At 39.2% G+C, this 22730-nt stretch overlaps 1 protein-coding gene across 1 annotated transcript; it reads left to right on the top strand.

The window, feature by feature from the left end:
* The first annotated feature begins 1455 nt into the window (after nucleotides 1–1455).
* LOC147429647 (uncharacterized) lies at nucleotides 1456–22461 on the top strand. Its single transcript, XM_086495314.1, has 2 exons — nucleotides 1456–1641; nucleotides 21508–22461. Exon 2 carries the CDS (start codon nucleotides 21534–21536, stop codon nucleotides 21978–21980), a length of 447 nt encoding a protein of 148 aa, XP_086351440.1. The 5' UTR covers nucleotides 1456–1641; nucleotides 21508–21533; the 3' UTR covers nucleotides 21981–22461.
* Nucleotides 22462–22730: the final 269 nt, after the last annotated feature.

The following is a 22730-nucleotide window of genomic DNA, read 5'->3' as shown; positions in this document are numbered from 1 at the left end:
AACTGTGGTAGAAACGCCCTACTGGATTCCATCTGGAACCCACCTATTTTAAAGTTGATCACTGTGTGACCCCAACCATTCCAAAGTGATCTCCAAGTGAACACCGTATGATTCCCATCCCGTCACTTTTGCCATATTCATTTACGTTCTCACCCCCATTTCAAGACAAGAGGGTGTCAAATAGTCACAAGTGCCGGGGGGGGGGGGGGTCAATACATGTAAAACCTATGTATCATGTGCATTCAAGGACTATTTATAAAAACCCTTGGTTGTACATTTTTTACTAATAAAAAGGACTCTTTTCATTTCAATTTATATTTTTTTTCAAGATCATTTTTTCAGCACCAGGGTCAGGGTGTCATAAAGGCTAGGGTGGCCTGCCTCATGTCTGCCTCTGTCAAGGCATTACAGTCCTCTACTACCTTTTGCACGATCAGATTCCAGGGAATCAAGGACCTAAAGTTGTGTTGGACGTGGTCAAAGTGACATTGGTTCCTCGTGGTCCACATGAACCACATGCAATATCCAACATTCGAAAGAGTTTAATTTAAACAACATTGCACAGCTAGGTCTTGGGACTTAAAAGTATCAAATGTGATTTGTATACACAGACACGTTGCAATCCCACAGCACCAGTCAACAGGGCATGGAAAAAACAGGGCTTCAGTCCACATTCAAAAACTTTTGATATATCATCTTGCACTTGACCTCCAGCTAATAGGGATCAATCAATTGAGTTTCTCACTATTTGCATCGTGTGACCACGGTGAAGCTATTGTCAAGCCCCTAATGATCAGGTGTAGGGGGCACAAGAATGTCAGCCTCGATAAAATGTTTTACAATTGACCTATGAAATTGCAGTTCTAGTGCCAGGGTTTGGGGGAGGAGTCCAGACATTTTATATCGACAAGAGTCCAAAGCGGCACATAAAAAAAGTGGCATTGAGGGCACATAATAATCAGGTGTAGGGGGCACAAGAATGTCGGCCTCGATCCTGCGAGGTGGTCCCTCTCGCCACTTTTCCGTGCAACCGCAAGGGCGTAATACACATGCTCCAGGACCCAGGTGCATCTCTCGTGCTCCGAGCACGCGTTCTCTTTCTCTCACACAAATACACACACAGATAAATACACACACGGGCAAGCCCCTACGCATTACATCTGCACTTGTGAACTGGTCCCAGCCGATAACCGTTTATCTGCAAAGCTCGGCGCTCTCGTTCTGATCCATAGCTGGAGATAATTTATAATACAACATTCTGAAACTGCCCAACTAATAAACTGACCACGCACAGAGAGAGAGAGAGAGAGAGAGAGAGAGAGAGAGAGAGAGAGCGCTCAGTAGTACATAGCCACAGGCTCAGCTCAGATAACCGTTTTGCGGAGCCGTCGGACGATCCGCGACATGGGAAACCATCACAAGCTCAACCCTTTCTCTGCACACAATGAGCTCACCATGATGCAGTCGGCCGCCGTGTCCGTGCAATTCTGCAACTTGGATGCCTTCATCACCATCAGGGTCCCCAAGCGCCGTGGCTTATTGTCTGCCTTCATGCTCCTTCTCCAGCACATCGAATTTCAGGTGCTCAATGCCACGCTGTCGACAACAGAAAATACAAGCTTTCATTCTATCCATGCTCAGGTTTGGCATCCTCATCTTTTGTCACCTCAGCTAATTATGTATGATTTATGCACCTGTGTGTGTAGGATTATAATATACCTTTCCATATTATATTGTATGCAGGAATGAGTGGTTAACACTTACTTGCATGTTACTCACATTTTTCAAAACACATTTAGTCATGTTTTGTGTTAATCACCACACTATGTTGATCTCTTGTACATATTGTCACGAAGGCTGGTCGAACCCGACACTAGTTATCAGAAAGTTACCCTAATATCTGTGTGTGAACCTCATTCTTCCACACATAGCTAGGTTCTACTCAGGATTCCTTTCCGTCACTATATGCATGAGATAATATTATGACCTGACAGTTGCAGTGGCTATTTGATCACCAAGGCTCAAATAGTTAAAAGGAGTCCATAAAGTTTAGGTAGGCCATGTGGCCACAACCAAATAGGGTGCCCACAACCATGCCCTAAGAATTTTAACCTTTATCCCAATTGTACATACATCCCTTTAAGTCAACCGTGAGGTGATAATTTCTTCTTGTAAATTCAAACTATCTTGAGTGTCTAGCCAAAGTTGAGATACACTTTCTCTTGGACGACAGCGGTTTTCCCCCTTCTAGGTCGGAAGTTGCACGACAGCCAAAAGTCTTTGAATCTGCAGATCCCTTGGGATGTGCCACATTATAATCTTCTCGGTCTAGCATTGTATTTGAATCTTCTTATTCATCAATCTCTTCATCATCACCAAGTTGTTGGTCCGTACTCTAGTCCTTGATCTCAATGTATGAATCACTTTTCTCGAGTATCTTAATCCTTTTGCTTGTTATTGGCACCTTCAATTATGTTCGGTCTAGTTTGCATAGTTTGTAGGTAGGATTGTCATTTACATGCTTTACAACATACTATCCCAACCTTCGTTTCACCATTTTTCCTCGAGGGGTGCACTATTTGCAACCCTCCTAGAAAACCCTTTTTTTAACATGTTTGAATAAATAAAACGACCACTTACTTTAGAACTTTTTTTTAAAAAATGACATATAAAAACCCCTTTTGTGAATGTATCCGTGTTGATTCTTTTAAAATGTTTACATTGAAAAACCACTCTTACAAATCAACTCACTTGGTATATTAACATGATTCACTACAACACGTCGCGCGGATATCAATGAGATAAAGTTAGCTTAAAACTAAAAAGTGTTGAAATAAGCCTCGGAAAAGACGTCGGTTTAGTGTCGTCGATATAAGCATTGGTGTACTTTGCATCGAAATCAGCTTAAAAATAAGCGTCGAAATCAACTATGATATAATCGTTGGTAATTGTAAAGGATATTCCGACGCATCCTCCAAAGTTTATACCGACGCCTTTACCGTACTCTGTACCGACAACCAAACCTTCAAAGTTTTTTTGGACAGAGAGGGTTGGGAACTGATGTTGCATTACTATAGCAAAAGAAAACATTCCTCTCTGCTCAAAGGAAGAGTGCACAAGCAAGCATACTCCACCTGCAAGCTGATGCTAAAGAGTGAGTGTATGACAATTAGCAAAATTGTAAGAATAACATAACCACAAAATCAAAAGCTTGATCATGGCATAACAGCATAAAGATTTTATAACCATAATTAACATGAGTCAAAAACTGCAAAACCATAAACATAACCCGTTTGCTATACCATAACCAACTTGTTTGTCATACTATAACCATGACAGCCATACCATCATTGCACAACCATAACCATAACCGTACCCATCACATGATTGCCATACCATCATAGCAAAACCATAACCTTAACTTGACTGTCAAACCTTACTCATAACATTTGTGTCATACTATAAACATAACCATAAACTATAAACATAAACACCATAAAACTATACATATTCAAACAATCACTGAGTGAGACTGTATCAAGAAAATCACAATTACAAAAAAGAATGTACCAAGAAGACTGTATAAAGATGACTGGGTAAAACTGTATCAAGAAGACCCTGCAAGCAGCTGGGTCCAAAGGGCCACAAATCCATGCTTGTACCCATACTTCTCCTCTCGGCGTATCAGAGGGCGCTTCACGGTAACTTCCTGTAAAATTATGATTTAGTCATTAGATAAATCTTCAAATAACATATTTATTTTTAATAATTTAAAGAATACGTATAATACTTACAAACTCATGTCAAAGCGTGTCGTAACCTCCAGTTCCAAGATGTGATGCTCCAGTAGACTCCAAACGTGCTCTACCTGTATCTCTTTGCTGCTGAAATCTCTCAGGATTGTCTTCTGTCTCTCGTGCAATCCCCGCCTACTCCTCTGTGTCCACCATGCCGGCTTTGGACTTCCGGCATTGTACTTGTCTCTCGCCTCTGATCGACGGTGTGACATTATGGCCTTCGTCACGCTCAAAATCTAGGGATTTAAGACTGGATCGTACCCCTCTGCCGGCCTGTACTCTCTATGAATGGCCTTGAGGATGTAATTCTTTCTTTCAAGATCAAGATTATCCCAAACCTCCATCATAGATTGGCCAAACTGAATTGTACAGAGCTGCCGAATCCTCTGTCGCATGGCCTTTCCGACCTTATCCGCCACAACAGCCCCATCCTTGCTCTTGTACACCTTGCTAGGATCATGCTCGGGTGATCCCCAAGGTGTATGTGGTGTGTCAATCGGTGAACTATCTACTGAAGAGAGTGGTGGACGCTCTCTTGCTGGTGTGGACGCATCGGTAGAACCGCTATCACAGCAACCAACGCCTCCTGAACGACGCCTACCTCGTCTCGAGGATGAACCACTCGTCAGTGTGGGGGACACACGAGTCCTAGGCATAGGGGATACACTCGATTGAGATGTGGGGCCGCTTGGTGTAGGGACCACACTAGTACTCTAGACCTACTATGGACGTAGGGTCGGCCGTAGTAGGTCTAGAGGGACCTGCTGCCCAAAAGTGTTGTGTCATCGCGATCTGCTATAGTGTGAATTGAAACAAAAATGAGCCCATTTGTTCGGGTGACATGCCGGTCGGAGTGACAGAAAAACTAAAATTAGGAGAGTATGGCTCATTGTCATCGGCCATGGCTAATCATACACAAATAACATCCACAAAATACGTTAGTTTACAAAAGAAACGCTTAATCAATACAAATAACAAATAAACGAAGGTGCAACACAAATGAACGGATCTAAAGTGTATTGTAGACTAATAAAAAGAGTTTTACAAAAGAGTTCCTATAAAAAATCATTAGTTAATTTCTATCTTCTATGAGATCAGATACACCAAAGATGTCTACATCAATCTGTACTTCTGCATCTTCGTCATCGAACTCTACTTCTTCGTCTCTCTCCGCATCAGTTTCAGTATTTGACACCTCATCTCTAGGTTGAGACAATTATTCACTGCCGACATCCACCTCAAAATCTAAACTTAAAGTTTTGGTCGGTCATGCGATCATGAATCACCTCTTCGACCTCAACATCCAATCCTACACACACTTGTTTGCTCCGTGGAACAACTTGAACGACATAGAGCCAGCAGGGTTTAGACAGATCATTCTCATCTTTTTTTGTACATAGTGAATCGTGTGTGAACATAACTTGTTTACAATGCTGCGGAAGTACGAATGTATCCCGCGCATCTGTCCACACCTGCGTAGAGTTCACTTGAATCAATCCACTCTTGTCTTTACACACAGTTATATTAGGGCCACTGGTAATAACTTTGAACCACTTGATATCAAAGATAAACATATAAACTTTCTAAAGCTAATCTTTAAGATGTCTTGGATGTAGTCAAAGTATTCAAGTTAGCTAGTCTCTGTGTTCTTATTCCTGGCACTACTCCTACTTTCTTGGACGAAGCTTGTCCTAACAGCACTATCGAAAGTGACTCTTTGTTCGTCGATCTGTTGCACTCTGAAGTGTTTCCCATGTGACCACAAAGCTCCATATTTGTGATACCGCAACCACAAAATTGAAACAGACTAAAAGTTATTAAAGCAATGTGATTATGTGGAGTTCGAAAAGGAAGTTGTGAAAATATATATACCAATCACAACCCCTTGACATCTCCTCTTCCTCTTCAATAATCAACACTCCATTTCTCGTTGCCTCTGAGATTGTCGCATCTAACCATTGCCCAATTGGAAAGTCATGCAATTTTTGAAGATGATCTGGGAAAAAAAGGTTTCTAGTGCCACGGCTGCGCTTGAATTGTAGTCGATATGTCAAGCATTGTTGCCTTTTCCCTTTGTATCTCTCTAGCCACTTTTGCATGATTTTTAAGTTGAGAAGGCAAAATCTCATAACCTTTTCTCGCATTGTGATGTCCATCTTCCTAACGATGCCTTGGCCTTGCGGCTCGTCCCCTGTCACCTTGACGTTGACCTCAGTAGTCCACATTTGGGGCATCTTTGGATCAATTGAAACCAAAAATTCACTGATGAGGACAAAAGACTCTTGTACAAGCCATCCTTCGGCCATGCTACCCTCGGAGCGAGTCCTTTGACGAACAGAGCCCTTTAAAGTCTTTATAAATCTCTCCAAGAAGAACATCCATATGCTATGGACCACCCCAGCAACTGCAACTTCATCGACCACTTGCAAAAGTACATGCATTTGAATGGTAAGAATGTTTGTTGGAAAGTAATTCTCCACCATGCACACTGCTTCAATAGCATTTAAGCGTGATGTATCGATGTTGTCTTCTCTTATCTCTTTTGAACTAATCCAGCGTATCAACTCACTGATTTTGTAGATTTTTCTTTTAATGTCATCTGTCAAACAACCCTTTATGGCAATTAATAAGATGAACTGTAAAAATTTGTATCAATCGTGGGACTTAAGACCACTGAGATTGTCATCTCTTGTAAAAGCTGTTTTTAAACATCGTATGCACCATATGGGAGTCTTGAATGAAGATATAGTCTTCTTCACTTGTTGCTCTTCTGCACGACTCAAAATCCATGGACCTTTTGGTATAGCAAACTTTCCATTGGGTTTAAGTCGATGCCACATCTCTTGCATTCGATCCACAGCCTGTAGGTCATCTCTTTAGGCCTTGCTCTCCCTTTTTTTAGTGATGGTTTTTCATATGATCTCCCTTATATTCTTGAAGATGTTGGATCGAGCAAATGATCAATCAGCAGGTCACTCCAGTATGGGAGTTCATGGAAAATAAAAAGTCTTTTCATTCCAGGGGGCATCCAATCTCCCCTCTCCAGCCACATGTTTTTCCAATCGCTTTCTTTTAGTGGATGTATGTCATGTTTGCATGTTTGGTCCACATAGCTCATTTCCTTCAAGCAAAAATCTACCATGCTCCTCGTAAACTATCTTGCTCAAATGCTCAAAGCGGCGGAAGCCAAGTCGAGGATCACATTTCGGACATGCATGATTATTCGAGTAACTCAAGCCTGAAACATTACAAAATTAAAGTATAAAAGCGTTGGCATAGCGAGGAATCACATGTGTGTGAGGGTTTCAAAGGCACTTACCTGAGCACTCACCGAAGCTTGGCCAATCGTGCATAGTCCACAAGAGAATGCCTTGCACATGTGCATTCCGTCGTCTGATTGGTTGGGACGTATCAACCACATTGATTCCTGTCCACAAAATTTGGAGCTCTTCCATAAGTGGTGCCAGATAGACATCCATATTCTTTGCTTCGTACTTTCCTGGGATGATCAATGACAACAACATATGGCCCTTCTTGATAGCTAGCCATGGTGGAAGATTATAATTAATCAGACAAATAGGCCACGTGCTCCATGAAAAACTCCGTAATCCGAACGGGTTTACTCCGTCCATTGCCAGAGCAAAGCGGATACATCGAAGCTCGTTCTTAAATGTAGGCCAACTTTCCTCTATGTGCTTCCATGCACGAGAGTCAGCAGTAGGTATTCGCATCACATCATCTGTCGATCTAGTATATGAGTGCCATGTCATCAAAGCGGCTATGGACTTGCACCTGAACATACTCTTTATTCTGATAGGAAAGTATCGAAGGACCTTTGCAGGGATAAATTTTCCTTGTGTGTCCTCCCTGTACGTGTTTGATTCGCAATGGGGACACTCTTCCAAATTTGCATACTCATTGCGAAAAAGTATACGATCATTAGGACATGCATGTATTTTGTGATAAAACCAAGCGCAAATTACTAAGAAGCTTTTTAGCAGCAGCTGGACGGGTAGTGGACATGTGATTTCCTTCTGGCAAGATTTGCTCATTGAGCAACCTGTTGTTACATGAACAAGTCAGCCTCTTGATCACATTATTCAACTGTAATTTGCACTTTATCATGCTTAGGATACAATGTATTTACTTGAAAAGCTCTGTGAGTAAGGCGTTAGACCCAGACGACAAATTAAGCCAGTGCCAACGCGGTACGGAGAACTGAGATTTTTGCACCACTATAAATCGTCATGCGTGCAAGACTTTGCATCATCTCGCCCTCTTTATTGTTGCTATCATGTCGTCGATATGAACGGGATGACTGAGGTTGGTTCGTAGTATTGCGTTCAATGTTGTCGTCTTCTATGTTTTCAATGATGGGATCCATGTCAAAGAACGCGTCCAACATCTGCTCCATCTCTACTTCTTGAAATGCCACATCACGTATTGATTGGGAGGACTCAATCGATGACTGCTCATTTGAAAATCGTCTTCTGTGGGATGAAGTTGGAGCAATATCTACTTGCGAAGTTTGACATTTACTCTCTAAACCATCAGATCTTGTAGTTGCTCAATCGAAAAGAGACCGTGATTGCGTATGTGTTAGTCGCAGATTTTTCGTTTTCGAAAGATTTGATGCTTGCAATGCGCACAAGGACACGCCATCCTATCATCCATACTTTATCTACCAATGATGCAAGAAATAATTAAAACACTCTAGTTGTTACAACTACACACTACTAAGTACATGACAATACATGACAATCTCACATTCTCTAGCCAGGCCCGATCCCCGTACACCTCGGTTTAGAGGTGCACGAAGATTAGGACCACAGGGTACTAATCTCGTCTTTATTGGTCAATGACTATATATTAAGGTTCTTGAAGTCTGTGTACTTTGGAAGTCCGATTGCGTTTTTCAACTATTTGCTGCTAGCTCTAACAATTTTACATTCTCTAGCTAGGCCCAATCCCCGTACGCCTCGGTCTAGAGGTGCACAGAGATTGGGACCACAGGGTAATAATCTTTTCTTTATTGATCAATGACTATACATTAAGTTTCTTGAAGTCTGTGTGCACTTTGGAAGTCCGATTGTGTTTTTTTAACTATTTGCTGCTAGCTCGAGCTTTAACAATCTCACATTCTCTAGCCATGTCCGATCCCCGCACACCTCGGTCTAGAGGTGCACGGAGATTAGGACCACAGGGTCGATGACTATATATTAGTGTTTTTGAAGTTTGTGTGTGTCTAACCTAACCTAACCTATAGCCTAACTTATAACCAAATTAAACCTAACCTATAACTTCACTTATAACAAAATCTAACCGAAGTCCGTTTGCGTTTCTTTAAGTACACAAGTCATTTTTGAAGTCCGTTTCGGTTTTATCTACTATTTGCCGCTAGCTCTAACCTAACTTATAATCTAACCTAATGTAACCTAACCTATAACCTAACGTAACCGAAGTCTGTTTGCATTTTTAAAAGTACACGAGTCATCTTCAAAGTCCGTTTGCGTTTTTTCTACTATTCATTTGCCGTTAGCTCTAACCTAACCTATAATCTCACCTAACCTATAATCTCACCTAACCTATAATCTTAAAATTAACCTAACCTATAACCTAAAATTAACCTAAGCTATAACCTAAACCCAACCTAGAGGTTAACCTAACCAAAAGTCCATTTGCGTTTTTTGAAGTACACGAGTCATCTTCGAGGTCCTTTTCTTTTTTTTACTATTTGTCGCTAGCTCTAACCTAACCTATAATCTAACCTAACATATAACCTAAACCTAACCTAACCTAGCATAACCTAACGTAACCGAAGTCCGTTTGCGTTTTTAGAAGTACACAAGTCATCTTCGTTTGGCCACTCATAGATGGAGGTTGTTTTCGGACAGTTAGAACTTATAGTATGGTGTGTGAAGCTGCTTAGGTTAGGCTGCTCCAAATTGGATTAGGATAACAATTAGCCATTTCAATCCACTTAGGGCTAGTCACCTCGGGTTAGCGTCTTAGGACTAGTGTTGGTTTAGCCGCTAATAGATGGCCATATTTTGGAGTGTTAGGATGCGCTATGTAAAGTTGTTTAAGTTTGGCCGCTCCAAATTGGATTAGTGTAGCATTTTTCCATTTCAAGCTGCTTAGGGCTGGCCACTTAGGGTTCTATGGATTCTGGTTTGGCCGCTAATAGATGGCGCACCATGTTTGGACGATTAGGGTACACTATGTAAAGCCGCTAAGGTAAAGCGCTGTAAAACATATTAGGTTATCGTTAGGCCATTTAGTCTACTTATGGATAGCTGCTAAAGGTTATCGGCTTTAGATTAGCAACTTTTGTTTTGGCCGCTAATACATTACTATGTTTGGAGCGTTAGGGTAGGCTATGTAAATCCGCTTAGGTTTGACAACTTTTGATTTGGTCGCTCCAAATCCAATTAGTGTAGCGCTTGACCATTTCAGTCTGCTAATAGGGTTATGGTTTAGGCGCTGATAGATGGTCGTGTTTGGACGTTTCATCGATAAGTGTTTATATTAACATAAAAGTACATAAGTTCTAACTATCCGAACACAACATCCATCCATAACCTAAACATAAGTCAACTTAACATATAACCTAACCTAACTTTTTACGTATAACCTATAACTTAACATAACTTAGAATATAACTTAACTTGTTTCTTAAACCTGACCTATGATTTAGCTAACCTATCCTATAACCTATAATCTAACTTATAACTTAATTTAACCTTTAATTTAAACCTAGCCTATAAGTTAACCTAACATAATTAGCATCCTATTAGCTAGCCTAACCTAACCTAACCTAATGTAACTTAACGTATAACCTAACTTATAACTTAACATATAACCTATATATACTCTAATCTAATATATAACCTAAACTAAACCTAGCCCAAACCTAAAACTTAAACCTCATCGATCGCATAATTTCAAAAATGACATAATTCAAAACGAAATTTCATAACACAAACCATAATTTCTTTTAAAGCATTGAAAGTTTAAAGCATGAAATTTTCTTTTATCAATATACAAATTAATTTAAATAAATTTAATATGCATTAAAAGTTCAGCACTCACATGCGGCCTATTTGAGCAAGAAAAGGTGTTGTAAACGTCCTCGAACCTGCAAAAACGCTAAACTCTAAATCTACAAGTAAACTTGAAAACAATCTCACCTTAGTGCTATGGAGTAGTCCACGAGCAAGATTAGCACCTCCGACAACTTGGTTTGCACCATATCTGTAAGAGGTGAGAAGGAAGAGAGCAAGAGAAAAGACACAAGAAGAAGAGAAATGGGCAGGGAAAGCCCGCAGTTTGTTTTTTGCAGGGTCCGATGGTACAGGTATTGGTAGAGACGTCGGAAAAAGCATTGGTACAAGCGTCGAAAAGTGCATCAAAACAGGCGTCAAAAAATACATCCAAACACGCATCAGAAATTTAAATTTGAATTTTAAAAAACTTCATCTCCCTCCATACTTACCTACACATATACCGACACCCACCATTGATGCCGGTAATTTGGTGCCAGAGTTTAAGTGACCTCTTGTAGTGATAATATAGTGCACCCCTCGAATATTTTTCCCAGAGTTGTATATTGGTTTTCAAAACTACTGCTATAGACCAATACCCAATCTCCCTTTTTGATTCTCTTGGCCATACTATGTGATTCTTGACAAAACCCTCTGTGTTTTTTAACTTTGCTTCCCATAACTTTTCTTTGGAATCGTCAATATCTTCACTACGTCAAGTGGGAGATAAAGAGAGAGGCCTCTATAACACCTCCTATATTATCAAATGATGAAAGAGGAAGAGAAGCTCACACAATTAAGGGATAAACACAATCCTCGACTCTCCCAAATCCACACACACGAACAAGGTAAACCCCAACGAGTCCCTCGACTAGGTAGCCCTTGCTCTTACACACACGCCACTGTAATCACACCTCTTTAACAATTCTCATACCATGAATTATGAACACAAGACCAGAGGTAAAAGGTAGTCTCACGTCCCTTTCATCAACCTCAAAATCCCAAGAAAAAAAAGAGCTCACACACATTTGAATCCTCGGGGGGTTCACCATTCAATACCCCTCTATATAACGTGCATTCGCGGGGTATTGAAAAAACCCCTCTTTTAACATGTCTAAATGAATAAAACGACCCCTTATTTTAGGAATTTTTTTCATAATAAATATAAAACTTATTTTAATGTATCTCTATTAATTTGTCTAAATTTTTTTTATTTTAAAACCCCTCCTTTCGAATCAGGTTATACATTAACATGATTACATGGTGTACCCCCCGAGATTGATTCTTGCGACATAGGGCAAAACGCCATCTCTACATTCGCAGCCTAAACTTCACCAGAAGAGGCCATACAAGGCCACGTACCACTTAGCTCGGAAAAAGCATGGAAAATATTCTTAGAAATCCAGAAAAAACTCATAAAAAACCCTGATCTTGGGTTCATACCAATCACAAACTATCCACAAGGAAAATACTCAAAGATTTTGGAGGAGCTTTTGTACCACCCTGTTTTCTTCCCCTGTTTCCCACAACTACACATATGAGTACTTTTGACCAAATCCTGATAAGAGTCAAATTTTCTCATGTTTTTTAAAGTAATAAGTGATGTTTTTAAGTCTCAACACTTCTATGTACAAAAACAACACAAGCAGACTACTCGCACAACCGACGTGCATATGTAAATACAACTAGCACACACCGTCTTTGTACACTTTGTACAAGAACACTTTATGTACATCAGAGGGTCCCAAAAGCATAAAACAACATCTCTCAAAGTCTTTGGGGTGGCCTGTACCATTCCATAAAAACAAGTCACAACGACTCTATAGTTGTCGAACCTCAAGCTTTGAGGGAGACTACTAGTACATTTCAATACTACTTTTTTTGTCGGCATAACTAGTGACGTAATCGATTTCTGACTATACATTAACTTTGATGCCATATACCCTATCACTGAAATATGTGTGGTACGCTATGTCCATAAAGCATATGATAGTATTCTAGGCCAATCATCAATTTTGTTGTTGTATACTTTAGCCATATCTTTGATGATGAGTGGATGACCTCTTTGACTTTTTTCATTATCCTTTGGATTTGAAGATGTGGTTAGGGGTAGTTTAATCCTTAGACAATAAACACTAGTTGGTAAATGGACACTAAAATGTCCTTTGGACATTATAATGTCCTAAAACTTAGAAAAAATCATAGGTCATTTCTATGTTCTAAACAATGTCAAATGGATTTTTTTGAGAAAGCTAACAATGAAGGAAACTTAAATATGAAAGAAAAAGACGTTATATATATATATATATATATATATATATATATATATATATATATATATATATATATATATATATATATATATATATATATATATATATATATATATATATATATATATATATATATATATATATATATGTGTGTGTGTGTGTGTGTGTGTGTGTGTGTGTAACAATTTAAATAGACACATCAATGTCTCCTGTTTTTTGCCTATTTTTGTCCTACCCACCCATATTGAATGAATTTTTTTCTAGGTTAAATGAATTTTGTTTGTTGATCACTCTATATACTTACAAACACCACATATTCATGTAGTTCAAAGCCAGCGTATTTTTTTATATGATCTATGCACCAGATACTCGAATCCACACACTCTTTTGTAGACATGGTATTAAAGAACCTTTTTTTAAGTTAAATAGTGATTCACAAAACAACGTTGTAGTATTTTTATTATGTAGTATACCCATGGGGCAAGTCGTGCACTATGTAAGCTGGTATGAAGTTACTATGATTTTGCCTTTGATTTTCTACAAAATGATCCAAAAAGGACATTGTAATGTCCATTTGTGGTACCAAACTAGTGTTAAAGTATTCCCTTGCTTCATCTATTGCTAACTTGCTGATACATCTATACTTGCATATCATATCTCCAAGGACAAATTTACACACTATACTTGTCATCTTGTCTCTCAAGGCTCTTCCCTCAACTTGGGTGGTCAAATTATCTTCTCTAGCATGCATATTATACCTCATCTACCACAATCCCACATGCATAGTCACTAGGTTCACAACCCACTTGTAGTGCATTAGCCAATGGATTATTGAGTGTAAACCATCTCAATATTGGCTACAACTGACAACTAACACAACTTTCAACAAACTACATTGTATCTTTGTACATCCCTTTCCACCAGAATCGTTCTTTGATACTTGCATAGATAATCCAATTTCTTTTGCATCCTACCTATAAACTCTCGTGGAATTCTTCAATGATTTTCTATTGAGTGTCTCGGCTACAAACAACCCTTCATGGAGCCCCTCTTCTCTATTTTAGATGCTTTCATACATGCCTGTCTCTAAGGAAGTAGATGTAGTCATTCTTCCTTATCTTTCTTTACACTTGTCCACTCTAGTTATCTATTTTTCTAAGAGTACTCAAATAATGCTTAATTTGAATCCATTCTCCATCATAGTCATCCTCAAAAAAAGATTGAAAATACATGGATAGTTGTCCTATAATTTGTATGAACCTGTGAAGTCCTATAGAGCTATTATTCCATTTCATCCTCTTTGGAAACCATCTCTTCCTTATCATCATACCTTGCTTTTGATAATATATCTGCAATCGGATTATCCTTTTCTACAATGTATAAATGCAATTCACCTAAGCATAGAATGTCGTGTGTGGAACAACTTGCAATCATCCCCATCATTGTAGCAATATATCTCTTCAACAACTAATGACCCAATAAAGTACTTTTTTTAATCATCTAATATTGTAGCAACACCATATAGCTCCCTCTTGACTTGTGGATTACCCCTTATTCAAAAACTCATCCTTCTTTATCATCCTATCCTATCGCCCAACCAGTCCTTGTATGTGATTGGTATCCACAATCACATTCACAAGTCACCCACACTTATAGTAGGAGCACTAAGCATCATCTTTTTCAGCTATCTAAAAAATTTTGTAAGTTTTTCTATCCACAAAAACCTTTTTTACCTACGTAGTAATTGTGTAATGTCAACAACATGAGAAAAATGTGGTACCATATGAGATAGAACACACATGCCCCTAGAAACATGCAAACTTCTCTAGGTGAAGTGTATATCTCTTTTCTCTTTTGAATTGATTCAATCTTTGTTGGATTCAACTTTTGTTTTTTAGGAATATGCGTGTCCCACAAATGGGACCTTTCTTGCTTTAAACATAGATTTCTGCCTTGAAGTTAGGTTTACCTCCACAACTGCAGATGAAATGACATCATAGTCAACATTATGGTTGGTGACAAGCTTTTCGTGCCCCCTTTGATCTAATGACTCCTTTCTTTCACCCTCTTTAGGCCCCTTTATTGGAATGTCGTCAATAAAAGGCATAGTGATCCGACGAATGAAATCCCACACTTTGTTCGTCCCATTCATCATATGAGCAGTACATATTCTTGCTAGCACTAGTGAAGTAATCATCATAGTAAGATCGTTGCTTTTCAATGCCAGCTGAAACTGATCATATCGTGAATACAAATATCCTGGTAAATAGCCCAGCCTTCAAAAGCTTCAAGAACATCATCCACAATTGGTCCTGTCGTCATATTTCAAACTGTAATGTTACTCATTGGTTGCAAGTTTTGAATAAACTTCAAAGATGTATTCTTCTTTGGAATGTAAACCATTGATTTGAATATAGAGAAAAATATTTCTCTAGATTCCCCATCTGAATCTTTTCATTTAGCAAATCAATGAGCTTTGGTAGATGTGCCTTGGGAATTGGCATTGTTGTTATAATTCTTGGCAAGTGTGGTGCTATAAAAATCACCATAGGAGTCAAGAGATGTGGATCAAGACGTTCAATACCATTGGGTTGGAAGGAAAATACTTTGCCATGCTTGAAAATTATCTACTAAAAACACCTAGCCTCTGATTCTAGCAAAAACCCTTCTCCAATTTTGAGCTTGTTCAAGGTTTTCTCTATAAACTTGTGGCATACCTTCTTTGGATCCCTAAATGTTGGTTCTTTTGATGCCTCTTTCATAATATAATTATTTTCTTATGGAAGAAGTGCAAACATTGGTTTCACTTTCTTTATAACTATCTTGTACTTGCTTTCCACATGTGCTTCTACAACACCTTTTGCACTAGGTCTCTACCTTCTCAATCGCGGTGCTCTACACCGTAGATATGGACCATGCCTAGGCCGATCTTCCACCCGTAGTATCCTCCAGCTCAATCCCATGCCCTCAACCCTAGGACACCCCACTTTGAATTCAAAATTTTCCCCCAAAATGAAATTTAAAATCTAGCGGGTAAAAAATCATGTAGCTTATCTATGGAAAGAGATTGATGTGTGATTTGAAGATCTATGGTCTCCACTCAAATTGGAGATCATATATGGAAGTTATGGAAGACCGAAAATCTTAAAATTTTCCACCTCCTTTTTGGGAGAAAAAGTGCATCCTTTGACCACTCTTACACATCTCTTACAACCCACCATTCTTGCACACATGATGTACACCTATTTGTCAAAAACTTAATCACCTCCATAAGGTCATGGCAAATAAAGAGGCTGTCTTGGACCCCATCCTCTTCCTAATGGCTAAAGCAACCACTAAAGTAGATCAACCTCGTAATAGTCCTAGATATCTCAGATATCCATCTGGACAGCTCTTCAATCTTTTGTATCGAGGCTCCTTTCTTGTTTGTTCAAGTTATTTCTTCAAAATGCTTGTCCTCAAACGAGCTAGAGTTGGATGATGAATCTTCTGAAGAAGATTCACTGGAGTTTGAATTAGATTTTACTTTTTTGGGCCTTCTCCTTCTTGACCTATTACTCCAATTCCAGAGCTCTCACAATGCAATCATTAAATTTTTTGGGCAGAGCTAGTTCCTCTGGCTCTAGTAGCTTCCTTCTCCTGAAGAAACTTAAAAACCATGCTCTCTTGTGTTTCTCTCATGTGGGTTTATGTACCTATCTATTTAGTTCTTTGATCTTCTCTACATGATAGCTAAGTACAAATAGCTTACATTGTTAAATCTTGTTCAGTTTGTAGAGGATATCTTTATCCTGTTTGTTCGCACCATACTCTAGTATGAAATCTTTCTTCAACTTTCTTTACAATATCAATCTACATGCTCGATAATGCTAATACCATTTTTGAACTATATCTTCAAAGTTTGAGCTGGGAAATATTTTTCCTAGTCATCTTCATCAATGTCTTTGAGGTTAGCATAGTGCTTAAAAGCTTGGATATGAACATCTAGGTCATCCTTCAAAGTTTGATCTGGGAAATATTTTGCGTAGTCATCTTCATCAATGTCAGAATAGTGCTCAAAAGCTTGGATATGAACACCTAGACCATCCCTTCTACAACCTCTGAATGTGGAAAAATCTATATCTTGATCATTGAAGTTTTCCCTGTGTCTAGGTTTTTCATGATGATTAACTTCCCCCTCCCGACCTCGTACTTGCCATGGTGATATGTTTCTCTCTCTTAACATCTAGGATTGTTTTGGTGGTCAGCGTCTACCTCCCATCTTCTAGGTTTAACATGGTACTTTGATTGCTTGTAGCTCTTTTCCTCTACGTGGTTTGTCGTTGATTCCAAATTCTTGTTCTTATGTATGTTTTATTGACTAGCATCACTATTGACTTTGGGTTTTCCCATGTCAGCAATATGGCAAGAACCATGTGACTAGGAGTATCATTCAACTCTATTTGAGTGTCTTCTTGTGAATGTTCTGACTGTTCTGAAGCTAGATGCACATCAATAAGTTATATGATGCATGGGTTTGCTTTTGTCTCTTCTCCTTGTCCACGTGGCTGAATATTCTATGCTATATAGACACTCACACCTAAGAGCTATATCATCTCTTGACATGTTTATGACATGGACATTGATTCTCATAGAAGGGCCATAGACCTAGCACTCCATTCTAGGAGGTGCATCGGCATGCGTTTTTATGCTCTCTCATGCTCTCTGACTCTCTCTGATCGCCTATGGCTTGGATTATGTACAAGTATGATTAGCAGGTATGCAAATCTATGTCGTGAACTATGTTGTTTTCAGTAGATTGTTGGGCCTACCGCGCCTTTGTATGTAGCACATACGCACATGCTCACCAAAAAACAGAGCTACAATGTCAAAAGATTAATTTACCGTGTTAGTTTAGTCTTGCACAAAATTCAATATCTAAATGAAACGAGGGAGAGGATAGAGAGGAAAGATAAAACTACATGTAACATCTTGGACCAATCATTGGTCTTCAATCCATACAGTTGAGCGCTTCCATCTTTCTTTGCCTTCGTGAGAGCTCCTTTTAATGACCTCATGTACCCCGTGGGTGTGAAAATAGATGCAATGGAATCCTTCACTCGATCTAGCTCATATTTGGTTAGGTTCCATGGGGCTTTAGGGAGCACAATCTTCCCATTTGGGGCTCGACGTGGAGTAGCGGAGGCAAGGAGACATTTTAAGGCCCTCAAATCTTCCCTTGCCCCCAAAGAGTCGTTTTTGCCCGTAATGGGATCCCATAGTGTGTGAGCAATGTTCTTGAATATGTGAATAGGATCCAAGAGATGTTGTATTTTTAATTCCTTCAAATATGGAAGCTTAAAAAATATAGAGTACCTTGACATACCTTTTGGTGGAGTAGATGGGGGAGGATCACTATTGTACTACTCTTCCTAAATGGTTGCCCAATCTACCATTATAAGCTTTAAATGTGTCTTACCATTTGTTGGAGACTTGTACCTGTTGTGACTTTGGGGCAAGAGTGATGGTTGTTTGGATAGATTACCTTACATAAGGTATCTGGCCGCTCCGTCACTAATGATGGCCCGCATGTAGGACACACATTGTGACCCAATGTTAACAACCTTGCACTCATATCATATTGTTAGAGAGCGAGCTTCAAACTTCAAATGATAAAAAGAGAAGAATGAATATAGAATACCAGAAATCTCTCCAAGGCCAGGATAGTCGTGCATCGTCCACATAAGGATACCCCGAACAATGGCCTCCCTCCTCTCCTTTGGAAGTGAAATATCCACAATGGGGATGCCCTTCCACAAATCCTTGATGAAGGGCCTGAGGTAGACATCAATATTTTCTAGTTTGTACTTCCCTAGCGCAAGTGAAGAGATAAGTATATTTCCCTTCTGGGTAGTCTCCCAAGGCGGAATATTGTAGTTGATGATCAACACTTTCCAAGTGCTCCATAATGTAGACTTGGTTCCAAAGGGATTAATATTGTCACTTGACAACCCAAGCCTCAAGTGACAAGGCTCTAGCCCAAACTCGGACCAATGAGTCTCGATGTACCTCCATGCAGGTGAAAATTGGCAGGGACACACATCATCTCATCATTTCAGCGGTGGTTAATTGGTGTGCCATGTGAGAAGCTCCATTGTAGACATTCTTTTAAACATGTGTTGAATCCAAGGGATAAGTGAAAAATACCTCAATACCAAGCGAGGTAAGCCCCACTCACATGGGTCTTGTAGGTGGGCTACCCACACACAGGACATGATGTAGAAAGTGCATGCTCATTGCGGTATAGTACGCAATCATTAATACAAGCATGGATGCACTCATACTCCATGCCAAGTGCGGTGACATACGACCTCACTCTCGACGATCCAAAGGCATGTGGTGATCTTTAGGAAGCATTTTGTCCATCAAACTATAACCAAATAAAAATTTAGTACAAATGCAATGAGGGGCCAAGAAGAATTTTCAATTTGCAAATATGCATAAATAGAACTTTCTCGAGAAGTGCTGCTACACTTGCATTTCTCCAACCAAATCTTGCTTGCAAGTTAAGTACCTCCAATTTTGCTCGGAGCACCGAGTACTCGGCACCATTGTAAAGAGGTAGTTTGGGCACATTATAGCAATCTATCCTCCATTGCATGTGACCGTTTAGTGCAAGGTCTACAATCCTTCAGGCACATGTTGGTTTCTCATGCCAACAAGTCATCCACCATGTTGAACATGTTCTCGTCCTCAAAATTGAAGTACGCTTGGGACGTGTGTGGAAGCACTGCTGAAGTGGATGTAGTGTCACAATCAACTTTTGCTATGCCTTCCCTCAATAGCTATTGCCGTTGTCTTTCATACTTGTGTGCCTCTCTTTAATCACCGACCACAAACCAATGTGGGGCATCGTCAAGTAATGGGGAGGCTGCACTTCCATCTACTAGAGCACTTTTTATAGAGCTCCAAAGCTCTTCATAAATTGGACCTTATATTGATTCAAAATATGTTTTAGTTTATGAATTTCTTTAGTTATTGTTAACTTAGAAAAATATCACTCTTAGTCTCCCGACCCAGAGAGATGGTCAAGTATTGAGAGCGGTACACATAATTTGATACTTGGCGATGGTTGCTTGTGAGCAATTCAACTCAGCAGTTGGATATCTACAGGCGGTAATATTGTATTAATTGGTCTCAATTATTAATTTATTTAATTTGGTTTTGGTTATTGTAGAGTGAGGGTGATCAAATGTATGTACCTATGGACAAGGACGAGAATGAGGACTTAGAGAGATAGATAATTTTTTTGGAGTCCTCTTTTACATGGGCAAATGTGGCACAAAAAACTATGCGTTCATATGTTTACAAAACTCATTTAAAATTTTGATTTTATTTGTTATTTTTTTAAATTATTGCTCTTCTGTACTTTGAATAATTATAGTAAGGTCTAACTTGGAATTTCAAAGTCTATTCTTTAATTTTTTCCTGCACACTTTTCATATGTTTTATGTAGGTAAAAAATAAAGGTGCTTATTTTGGGTGGCCCAAATGAGCACCTTTATTTTTGAGAAGCCGTGAAGTGGTAATAAGCGCGGCAATAAATATGATACTTCTTGCGGATATATTTCTGTGAGCATTATTGTGTTTATTGCTGTCAAACCATTGTCGCGTCAATTGCCGCCTTTATTATCGTAGATGCTAAGTTTTCTCTCTCCATTTTCATTTGTTAATCTGCAATAATGTTGGCGGTTTTGGATTTTTTCTCTTGCAGTGTTTTGAGAAGCAATACAATTATCTCCTGCTGATTGATAAGCTTGTAGCACTTTTTAATGTACGGGTGAAAGCATGTATAGGTGGCCTGGAAAGTAATGTCAAGGACATTGCTTTTTTGCGCTTAAAAGTGGGTGTTTTAAAAGTGCTTCAAATCTCAAAAAGGGTATCACTCTCCTAAGGTACGTCAATTAAGTCTCCTAACGTACCACAATTAATGAGACTAAATGTAATTTACTGCTGAACGCTAGGTTATTGTCCGCCGCTTCTTTCCCACTACAACCTGTCTGAGCTTTCTTTGTCCTTGAGATCTCCCTTGGGGCTCTATCTAGCTCCTCTCCGTCTCTCTCTCACAGAGCTCTTGCTGAGCTATCTGTATCGCTCAGCCCCCTCTCTCTCTCTCTTTCTCTCTCTAAGCATGGATCCTCTGTGTCTGAGCTCGCGCTCATCTCTCTCTCTCTTAGCACTCTTTCTCTCTCTCTTACAAACTCTATCTCTATAGGTTCCTCTTGTACTTGATGATTCTTGAGGTATGTAGACACTTATTATGCTTTGTTAGTATCTTGCTAATTAGTGCAAGAAGTGCCATGTATTAATTAAACGTAGAGCGTGTAGTTATGATTTGTATTGTATTTCTTGTAGAGCAATCCTTTGAAAGTACTGCAACAATGGAGCACAGTGAAGAAATGTCTATCAGCTCATCGTCATTGAGTAGAGAAGCTCAACTTCAGCGCAGAAAATTAGTGAGGGAATATTGGGCTGCTCAGAAACAAAAGCAACATAAGGCAACGGTCAACTTTGTGACAAAAAGCGATACAGGGGAGATGAATGAAAGAAAGAAACGAAGGATATGTCAATCTATGGTACAACACTTTGATACATTAACCGTGGGAATGGATGCAAGTGGTAGGAAGGAAATCTTTGATGAACTTCTTCAACATCCTTGCTTCCTTACTATGCAGAGTAAATCCAAAGAGTTGGAAGCAATTATGCTGAGAAACATCCGCAACACTTTGAATCATGTGAATGTCCCAAGATCTTCAGAAGAGTTTTTTTGTGAAGAAATCAGCAATGATGGTGTTGGTGAATGGTGGAAGCAAGGAGCAAAACACTGACATGAGCATACCGCAAGCTGCCAAGCATATGGAGATCCACAAAAGAAACTTATATTCAGCCAAACATCACTTAATAGTGTCAAGTGAATCCGATGGTTCGTTCCCTGCATCTGCGTGTCATAGAGATGATGCACGGAGAACTCACATCACTCAAACTGTTAAAGACATAGTCTTTCAATTTTGGACGGATGAGACGAGGGTGTCCCCCAACAAGAAAGATGTTTGCAGTAAGAGACTAGCTAGATGTTCATATGTAAAGCATCCAATCCACCTTCTTGAGGAGCCTCAGGTAATTGATATACTTTTTAGCACTTTTTATTGGTGCTACAACTCATATTCCTGCTACAAAATTATGTTTCTATAGCACTTTTTATTGGTGCTACAACTCATTACTGCCACAACATTATGTTTCTATACTTCTTTTTATTAGTGCTACAGCTTGTTTTGGTGTTTTGCACCACTTTCTAGTGGTGCTGCAACATTAAAAAGTGGTGAAACATTACTATATTGGTCTCTAATTGTATCTGAACCACTTCTAAAATTTGATCAATAGTTCTAAATGTTTTTGAAGCACTTTTACTTGTGTTTCCACACCACTTTTTAGTGTGTTTGAACTAGTTTTTGATGTTTTGCAGCAGGTTTTAATGTTTAAGAAACAGTTTTTACTAGAAATGCACCAACGCTTCACCATAAACCCTACAAAGTGGTGTTCACCCACTAAAAAGTCTTGTTTACCTAATGCTAACAGAC

This window comes from Adiantum capillus-veneris, chromosome 22 (genome assembly GCF_014529385.1).
Source record: "Adiantum capillus-veneris isolate H3 chromosome 22, ASM1452938v2, whole genome shotgun sequence".
Taxonomy (NCBI): domain Eukaryota; kingdom Viridiplantae; phylum Streptophyta; class Polypodiopsida; order Polypodiales; family Pteridaceae; genus Adiantum; species Adiantum capillus-veneris.
The sequence above is the reverse complement of the archived record's forward strand: the minus strand, read 5'-3'. Positions and strand labels throughout refer to the sequence as shown.